Genomic DNA, 10,000 nt, shown 5'->3' with positions numbered 1-10,000 from the left:
AGTTATGGCAATGTTATATGTGACTTAACAAGAATATATTATATAGTCTACTCCACTCCTTCCCTTGTCCCACCACTATGAGGTATTACATCATGTACTCTCCTTGGGAAACTGCTGCCTACTTCGAAATCTGAGCCTGTTTACTTTGGTGCTTGCCCAATTTGCCACTCAAGGTAATGAAGGGAAACAACCTCAAAAAATGTTCAGGTGAAATTCTCTGTCAAACTTTCATGTTAATTTACTCACAAACACTTTTGTGGACAGTTGGCTCTTTCGAGAAAGCTTTATTTATTTCAGAATAAACCCGAGGGAAAGTAGCCATCACCAAAATGAAAAAGTTGCAATAATTGCATGTCTCAGCTGCTGGCTGGTTTTGAAAACACTGCACAATTAAACTCAATCTTTATTTACAGCTTTCTGATAATGCAATTTTTCTATAAACCAACACAGACCTTTTGACTTCATGTTGTACTTTACGGCAAAATTTGACTTACAAAAGCTGTAACATAAACTGAACTTGAAAATGCAAGGCATTATCCACAGAGTGGTCCTAAAAAACTGGGTAAATTAAGAGGTATTTCTAGACATGTAGGTTACTGCAACATTACTTGGCAACACATTCAAATAAAAAAGTAAAGAATGTGAGAATCAAGAGGCAGACAAATATCTTGTTGTTAGTCTTTCTTGCAAGTAACACATTTTTTCTCTTGTTGGGTGGAGAGTAGTCTTAGTGTGGGAATTTAGTTTCCTCCTATCACCATACTGCCATCCATTTAGGTTAGCAAACGGTTATTTAAATATTATTTACATCAAATTAAAAGTATACCAAAACTGCCAGGAAAATGCCCATGGCAACAGGTATGGCACATCACTCACATTCTTTACTTTTTTATTTGAATGTGTTGCCAAGTAATGTTGCAGTAATCTACATGTCTAGAAATACCTCTTAATTTACCCAGTTTTTTAGGACCACCAAAGTGGCCCAAGGTTCAATTCCCAGACTCCGCATCATACAAGAGTCGAGTTTGTTGGTTCTCTACTCTGCACCGAAATGTTTTTCTTCAGGTACTAAGGTTTTTCCTCTAATCAAAAACAAACATTTGATTTGATTCAATTTGGGTTATTTTTATTTTTTCTTGTGATTTTACGTTCCACAAAATAAACAAATTTACAAATGAGAAGTAAATAATATTTAAGAATAAGTAGAAAAGGGCAAAAATGAACTACCATAGTTATTCAGTTATAGGTGCACTCGGTTATAAGACGCACCCCAAACTTAGCAATTTAATCAAGCTAAGTTCTCAAACTGAAAATTATGCGAAAATACTCGGTTACACTTGTATAAGACGCACCAAAAAATTGAGAGTTATCAAAAGGATTTGATGAATTTGAGAACAATTATCCTTACACAATTGGCATGCGAATTCTTTTTGTTAACGTAAACAAACTGAAAAAGGCACGCATTTAATGATATACGTAAAAACAAAAGCTAAAAGTTCACACCTGAAATGATAAACATACAACACATACACGTTTATTTGAACCTTCCCACTTAATAAATAGTCAGAGTTCAGACTTCAGACTTCAAGCGAAAGCGAACAGCGCAAAAACTCCCACGGAAAGTCATATTCAAAGGTGTTCGCCAGCTGAATATCAACACACCACCAAGGATGCAAATTTCAGTGCACAAGAAAACCTGGATGAACGAAGAAGGTATGTTTTATCTCCACACTGTTTGTTCAGAGAAGAAACTTTTCATGTGAGCGACAAACATGATTCTTGGAATTCGAAACAAGGTTCGAACGATTGTATTGTTGTCACGGGTATCACGTTACTGAGCACGTGCTCTTAAGGACGTATGCAAATTTCCATTTGTTTAATTTTCTCTTGAAGTCATTTAGTGTTTTTAAGGTCTCTAAAAGCACTATTCTTTTTTAATAGACAACTACATGTAGTGTCCTTTTCTTGGGTTGTTTAATCTGCAAGTTCTTCTCAAATTGTGATCTTACGATTTTGTTGCACGAAAATACTTGGCTATAAGACGCACCCCAATTTTAGCACTAACTTGCCACCCAAAGACAGATTTTCTTGAAAAAACCGTGTGGCTTATAACCGAATAACTACGGTAATACTTTGCCCTAATAGTTGAAAAAATATAAAGAATTCTTAATTAAGTGGTTACAGAGAAGAAATGTTCAAAAAAATCTATAGACATATGATAAGCAAATAAAATACAACTTGTCAAAACACATACATAATTATATACAAAAGCAATATATTTTTAAATTATATATAAAGTATAATTAGATGAAGTGACTAAATCAATCTAGCATTTAGTATTGAGATAAGTAATGGTTGAAAAGCGTATTCTTAAATAGTTTCTTTTTAGGCCTGGAGCTAATAAAAAGGGGAAGATCGTTCCAAAAGTAATAAGTTGAATTCAGTTTGCATTGTCTTCAATTAGTGCTCCAACGCTAGAAGAACTAGACACTTAAATTAAGTTCCTTTCCTTCTTTTCTGTTTTTAAATGTAAAAATCAAAAGAACTAAAAGATAAGGGAACGACAATGGACTTAGTACCTTTCAGGCTGGCTGTCCTCACCAGATCTTGTTGTTGTCTCTGTGCTTGCAACAGATGTCGGCTATAAAAAGTACAACTGACTATTATCATTATGTTTTAAGCACAATTTTTAAAAAAACCCAATTTGGGATTTTTACCTGTGGAGTTGTTGCAGGCTGACTTGGGGCAGCAGCTGGAGCAGACTTGGGCTAAAATAAAATATAGAAAATCAACTACTTTACATAACTACAAGTGATGCTTAAGGCTGGAAATAAGAATAGGGCCATTTATACGAGAGAAAATAAGCCACAGCTTACACTAGCCGCAGCGTACATAATACATGAAAGGAACTATTTACACGAGTATAAACTCCCAGGCCAGGATAAGCCGCGGCTTGAGAAAGCTGTGAATGTAGATTTTGTACTATTTATACGGGGTGTTTGCATCTTATGTAAGCCGCGGCCAGAGTTAGCTGTGCCTTATTTTCTCTCGTATAAACAGCCCTAATATAGCACAGGTATATTATACATGCCACTCTTAGTAACTTTGAATAATAATTACTACATACGTTACAAACTTTAGGATTCAATACCTTAAATTTTGACACTCATGCAAGCATCTTCACCAAGGGTGATCTGTGGTAGAAACGAGAGTCCTTGAAACGAATGAGTTAAGAGACCTTTACACCAACCGGGGATGCCACCAACCCCTTTGATTGGAAGTTAGGCACATTAAGTCAACCCACACTAAAACTTGACGATAGCAGCCTTTTACTCCAAGCATATTAATTATTATATTTTTAGGTCTCATTAAGGAAAGGATGCTAATCATTTCAAGTATAAAAGGACTCTTTCAGCCTTGAATCACCGCTCATGAAGACACCAGCACCAGTGTTGAAATGTGAGACTTGAGTCATAACTTTGCTTTGACAGAAAAAAAATCTAACTGTTTACCTTTGTCACCATGACAACAACAAATCCCTTTTCATCTATTTTGTAAGTAGATAATGGCTGATCATCATTTAATATTTTTCCTAAAAGAAAATTATTTAAATAATATCAATAAGTGAAAGTCTGTTCACTACAATACAATACATACTTAATTGACCGCTTCCCACAGGGGCTTTTCAGGGCCAATGAAACACAACGAAACGACAGAACAGAATCCCGACTGGGCGGAGGCAAACAAGTTGGCTATTTACAAGTGCAGCTGGGAAGTTGAACCAGAGACTACCAGGATCAAATTCAACAAGTCAGAGCGGGTCTTGAACCCAGGATCTCCGGATCTCAAGGCAAGCGCCCTAACCACTGGGCCACACTGCCTCTTAACTCACACTGGATCGAGTCCCCTACTGTAGTGCTTCCCATATCATGTTATCATCAACTTTGCAGTGCTCATTCATGCTTACATCCATGATTTACCATGGATGTATAGTTTCATGTAAGCATGGAAAGTGAAGTGTGCTTTTTGGCTGCATGATTGATGGGTGATTCTCTTGATCTGTGAGTCATTGGGTTTCAGTTTTTTTACCTTCTAGAGAATGGATCCCAAGATACATGTGAGAAAAATGTGACCTAAAATCCTGAAGACTGGAAATAAAGCTTGTTCGGTTTGGTGAGCAAGTAAATCACTAAAATGTGTGTCAAAAATTAGCTCTGACACTGAGACAAACCCCAAACGAAATTCGGAATTCTGTGACTTTCAAAGTAATCTGTTTCCATCAGACATCAAATGGGCTATAAAATTTTGTTTTCCATGGAAAAATAAGCTATGTTTATTAGAATTTCATTTTCTATGATTATTTATGTATGACTTGCTCTTTGCAACATATTACCGAGTGGAAACGGAAAATCATTGTTGAACAACATCTTCTCTTGGAGTAGCAGCAAGGAGGACCATAATAATATTATTCAATTGTGATGTCTCAAAGAACAGAGGGCGTCTAACAGCTAATGACCAGAAACAATGTTTTATCATTTCTGGAAAGTGGAGAAATAATTTCTTAGACTACATTGCAAGGAATCACGAAGAGCAAATTCACCAGCGGATTGATGATTCTGGTTCAAACAATGTTATGCATGTCTTCTGCTCGAGCTGACAGCACTGAACACAGGCAAACATTTGAATAATGATCTCTATTACAATCTGTAAAAGCCTTTCTCTTTTTCGTTGTTAATTTCATTTTCTCACCGATAATAAAACTGAGTTTTATGGAACTGAGCAAGCTTTTTGATATTGATCAGGAAACTAAAGAGGTCAGCTTGGATTTACTTTACAGGAAGAAATTTTTGTTGAAGAATTCAACACACATTTGAGGATTTGGTAAACTTTAAAATGAAGATATTTAAGAGACTTCAACTGATGCTACAAGTGTGTATTGCGATTTGCGTGAGCGACAAATGAAACTATCTTTAGTTTACTTTTACGGAGACTCAATACTGCTTATCATTATTTACAAAATATCGTGCACGCAACGAATTAAACTAAATTAAACTGTCTTGCCTTGTTTTCATTGCTAACCACTTGGGTATCAAATAAACATAGGTGAGCCGATAAAAATATTTTGCATTTCTCACAATTATTTTTGGTTTGGTCAAGTCCCAAGAGTAATACATCACCAAAACTCCTGTATGTCAACAAAAACATGGGCGTGGCTGCCTAGGGTCCTTTAAGCAAGAGAATTTGGTGGAGCTTAAGAAATTTGAACATCACATCTACAGTGTACATCACTGAATTGGTTTTTGACATATTTATCAAAAACAGAGCTTTAGTGGATAATGACTTACCACTACCACTAGAACGGTTGAAGCCGGTGAACACTGATACATTGTAAATGTGTATGAACAAATCAAGACAGTTATCTCTCTTCTCCTCCAACCCCAAAAACGACAAAAAAGGTTTTCATATTTTTCATTTTTGGGCAGTCTATGACAAAAGCAACATTTATGAGATTTTCACTGAGGCTGGATTAATTGAATCAGGAATACTTGTGGTATGTGACGTAAAATGCCAAAGTTGAAATTTAAACAAAAACTATTACATTGTATTTAAAAAATAATTTACTAAAATTCACATTTGGTAATGAAAGCAAGTTACAGCAATTTAGAAAACCCCTGTCAACTTGACATTAAAGTTGACAGTTACTTGCGAAAATACATCGTTCGTGGTTAGTCTTACGAAGTTCGTTTCATCGTGACTAAGAAACTCATCAGAGCCCTTTTTCCTTGGCAAACTTGTTGGGTTGTTGGGCATCACCCCCAACGTCCCGTTCAAGCTCGATTGCCATATGATTGTATCTCAACACAGCATGGATTTAATTGTAAGGGGTTTCCTAATGTTTAAACATTAGGATTTATCAGAGCAACCACATTCACAGGTTTAGTTGCCTGGCTTTTATAACAGGGACAACCTGCCTTTGTTTTTTTTTTTAATTTTTGAGCACTGTGTATGTTATTGTGGATCATGAGCCTGCAATATACACGTCTAAAACCACTGAAAATGGCAAAGGATCAAGGAAATGGTGTTGTGCACGCAACATTGCAGCTAAATTACACTACAATTTTGCCCCGTATCTTCAGATTCAAACAAAATGTACCATAAGTACCAATAATTATATTTTGATTTTCATTATTTTACTTATTTTAGCAAAAATTGCATCAAAGTGGCAACTGCTAACCCTTTTATTTTGAAATAGAAAAAAAAACTGAGCTTTGAGCGCTGTACTAAGTCGCCTTTTGGGAAGGTCACCAAATATACTGTTGGTCACCATTTTCCCTCGATGACACACTGTGGAGTATTACATGAAGGAAAGAACTGCTGACCATTTCGAGACAAGGATGGCCACTTTACGATCGCCCTTAAATTAAGCATCTATTCGCTGTTCTTCAACTCTTCATACAAATGCATGGTAGAGAAAGAAGAGAACTGCAAGAATTGCAAAAGAAATTCATGGACAATGTTTCTGTACGTATATGACCAAGCTTTTTCATTTTGTCTGGAACTGGATCCGATTATCACAACACCACTTCCACACCGGAACAGTCGCCAAATTGGCGACCTTGGCCATAATTTTAGTTGTATAATTTTTCTAGTCGCCATGGCGACCAATTCGGTCGCAGCTTCAAGTGCTGTGGTAGTGAAGTCTCAAATTTGCAATCCTCCAAAATTCAGGAACAAATGTGACTGTATTGGTCATTTTCAAGCCCTGATTATCATTGTTGTACATACCAGCATATATGAGTTTCACACCAGCCTTGGGGTATGCATCTTTTCCTTTCTCAGTTTCTAGTTTATTTTTCAGATCTGCCACCTGTGAGAGAAACGTCGTCTAGTAAACTGTTGAGGATATAAATGAATATGCTCACACTTTGACTGTCTAATCTACTGATCTACATACACGTAGATAAATAACATTAAAAAAAACACTAACATTTCAAATTTATAAAAAGAAGTGAATCCTGACAGGCATACATGATCATTAAAAGATTACACTGTTTACACTTGTCTGCAGCTCAAAAGTGTCACTTGCTTAAGCTGATCCCTACTATCTTGGTTATTGACTGCATTATTACCACACATTGCCATTGGCAACAGTTTACATCTAAAATGAGCGATAAAAATAGTTGAGACACTGTACTGGAAAGACCAAGACCTAAGTTGCATTTTCCACTCACCCTTCACCCATCACCCCTCCCTAACCGTAACGTAAAGTTAGTTACTTAAGTCATGGCAATAAAAACAACAACAATTTTCGGAGGGGGGGGGGGGGAAGGTTTGATGGAAAGATTAATTGGGGTGAATTTGTCCAATGTTCTTAAAAAGGGATAAGTGCCTCAACCTTTTTGTCGATTAATGACTGCTATATGTAGCAATAACATAGGAGCAGAGTTTACCCAATGGAAAAGGTTGATACCACCAGTTAGGCACAATATTTATTGGCTTTGTACAATTTCATGTAGCATTGAATTTATTACACTGAAATTGTGCACTGCACAGCTCAGTTGGTTGAAAACCTGGCAACAGGTGTTGTTGTTTCTTCATTCAATTTTGTTGTTTGCTAAGTTAATATTTATGATTCAAAAGCCTCTTTAAAAAGAGAAATAGGCAACCCCAGCGGTGAAAAAGCTTCTCTTTCACAAATGGGGCCCTGGCTTTATCTCAGACTTATAAGTGTCAATGCTGTCTCAAATTTGTTGGTTCTCTACTCTGCTCCAAAAGTTTTGCTTCAGCTATGCCAAGTTGCTTGTCTCAAAGATACACTCATTATTTGTGATGATTACAAATATACATTTCACACCTACATTGAAAAACACAACTACAATGTTTACTTCTTTACAACAAAAACTAACAGGCTTTTTGTAACAATTTGTCACATGACCTCTACTTCATAAACATGATGATTCGGCCGGTTTCATCATATCATTTTGCCAGTACCAGTAATGAAAAGAGTAGCTCAAAATATGCTGCTTTGCCATAGTAAGTGCCTATATCCTTGTAAACAGATGTTTACAGGTGAAAGAAATTGAAACAATTATTGTAAAAAATACAATACACTTCAATAAATTTTATACCAATCCTTGTCCTATTGAAGGTTGTTCAAGAAACTCCTCAAATAAACTAAAAAAACGTCTTCAAATAGTTGATTCATGATTTTGGTATTGAAGATAATCATTGGCAAAAAGAAAAAAAAAGTAATTTTAATAGTTGCTAATTGTTCATAGGATTGATTACCAAAAAACTACCGGTATCTTGCTTATAATGTCTTTTTCCACACATCTTTTAAACTAACGATAATGCAAATTGCAAATAACCGCAAATGGACAGGTTCAATGAAAAAGCAATATGCACTTTAAACATTTGAATTTTTGTTAACTTTTCATAGGAGTATTTCAAGGCTCTTCCAGCTCAATCTTGACAAAGTATCACCTGTCTACTACATATACCTGTACATCCTACAGTAAACAAAATACTGAAGCAATTTTGCATGTCACTGGTGTATATTAAAAATAGTCAAGGTCCAATGGACCCATGAGATACTTGGATTTCCTATTGGTGGTGACTACTACATATTATAACACAGGGATATTTTTGTATGGTTAAAACTATGCAGAAAAAGAACTTAGCAAGTGCTCTTGCCATCCAAAAAGAAAATAGGGATAACGATTCGATTTGGTAAAGACTGGGATATATTCCTTTGTATTTTAAAGCTTTTTAAAAATATCTTTTTTGATTATCTTTGAAAAATGAGTGGTTACACCCAATTTTCTTGTTAGATTTGTACTTGTCCAGCATATTCACAAACTGTGCAAAAATACCTTTGAATTATTAGGAACTGCACTTAAAAAGCCGAGTTTTAACTAATCACTGCTAATTGAGTTGATTTGGTTTGCAGTCTACGTAATTTTTGGAACACTCACTAATTGTACTGTGTCCAGCAATTTAAGCTTGAAACTTCACAAAAATGGCAGATATCACACACAATAATCTTATAAGGAATCTGCCTTTCATTTGAACTGACAGACCAGCTAAGGCAAAGATGTTGACCAATTTTTGTCGCCTAAAGGCTGTATTGAAATTAATGTACAAACAAAAGCCTGCTGCCTATCAAATGAAAGGTGTTCGAGTAGTTGGCAAATTTGAAACCAAATAATGTTTGAAAACCGACATCTTCTCAAAATGATCATGGCTTTATTTTCTGGTCAATTATCCCAATAACCAAAGTATTTTACTTGATCCCCAAAAAGCACAAATTATCGAGACTGGCTCAAGTTGATGAAACATCTGTGACTGTCACATACCACGGTCATAACTCAGGTGATCATACTTCGTCAATTTATAAATGACTTTGACTGGGTTTAAACCAATTTGAATGCACTGTCCTAATATCATTCTAATAGAAGGAAAAGCTAAGATCAACTGCAGACAACAAGGGATATACCAATATTATAACGCACAAAAAGTGAAAGATCCGTGGCAAATGGTGACCACGTTGCTTTTTCTATGTTGACCACGTTACTTAGCTTTCAAGAGCGGTTATGCCATGTTGTCTTACGTTGACTTATTTTAAACGGAGTCGCCGGAAGAGAAATTTGTAGGCTAATCGAATTTCAAACAACATTGTTAGGATTTACTTGAAAAGGAAATATCGAACAATACAGGCTAGAAGATTAGTAAGAGGGTACATGTAATTAAATGGCAAAATAACAGAACACAAGACCTGACGATCAAAAGATCTGAGTCACCGTTCGTAGCTCTCCCAACTAAAACATGTACATGAACATGAACATGTACATGTTACTCACTTACCGTTGCACTTTCCTCGATTTCCAGCTTAAAAGTCTGTTGTTGAAGCGTTTTGAACGTTATAATCATATTGACTGCTTTGGTCACACAGAGTTTTAACTTCGGAAGAGAAGTATATTCCAGAAATAGCAAAGAAAAG

The 10,000-nt window shown here is 35.8% G+C and overlaps 1 protein-coding gene across 1 annotated transcript in view; it reads right to left on the bottom strand.

Moving 5' to 3' along the window:
- The window catches only part of LOC138022940 (UV excision repair protein RAD23 homolog A-like), a 17,853-nt gene that overhangs the window by 7,780 nt on the left and 73 nt on the right, over positions 1 to 10,000 (bottom strand). Inside the window, exons 1-5 of the mRNA XM_068869964.1 lie at positions 9,865 to 10,000; positions 6,787 to 6,868; positions 3,513 to 3,592; positions 2,718 to 2,768; positions 2,580 to 2,641 (exon numbers count right to left, since the gene is read on the bottom strand). The exon at positions 9,865 to 10,000 is cut by the window's right edge and continues 73 nt beyond it. Coding sequence (XP_068726065.1) covers positions 2,580 to 2,641; positions 2,718 to 2,768; positions 3,513 to 3,592; positions 6,787 to 6,868; positions 9,865 to 9,930 — 341 coding nt within the window. The 5' untranslated portion in view covers positions 9,931 to 10,000. The remainder of the gene's footprint in view (positions 1 to 2,579; positions 2,642 to 2,717; positions 2,769 to 3,512; positions 3,593 to 6,786; positions 6,869 to 9,864) is intronic.

The sequence above is a fragment of the Montipora capricornis genome, chromosome 11, assembly GCF_036669925.1.
Source record: "Montipora capricornis isolate CH-2021 chromosome 11, ASM3666992v2, whole genome shotgun sequence".
NCBI lineage: Eukaryota > Metazoa > Cnidaria > Anthozoa > Scleractinia > Acroporidae > Montipora > Montipora capricornis.
Note: the sequence above shows the minus strand (reverse complement) of the source record. Positions and strands in the feature narration are given on the sequence as shown.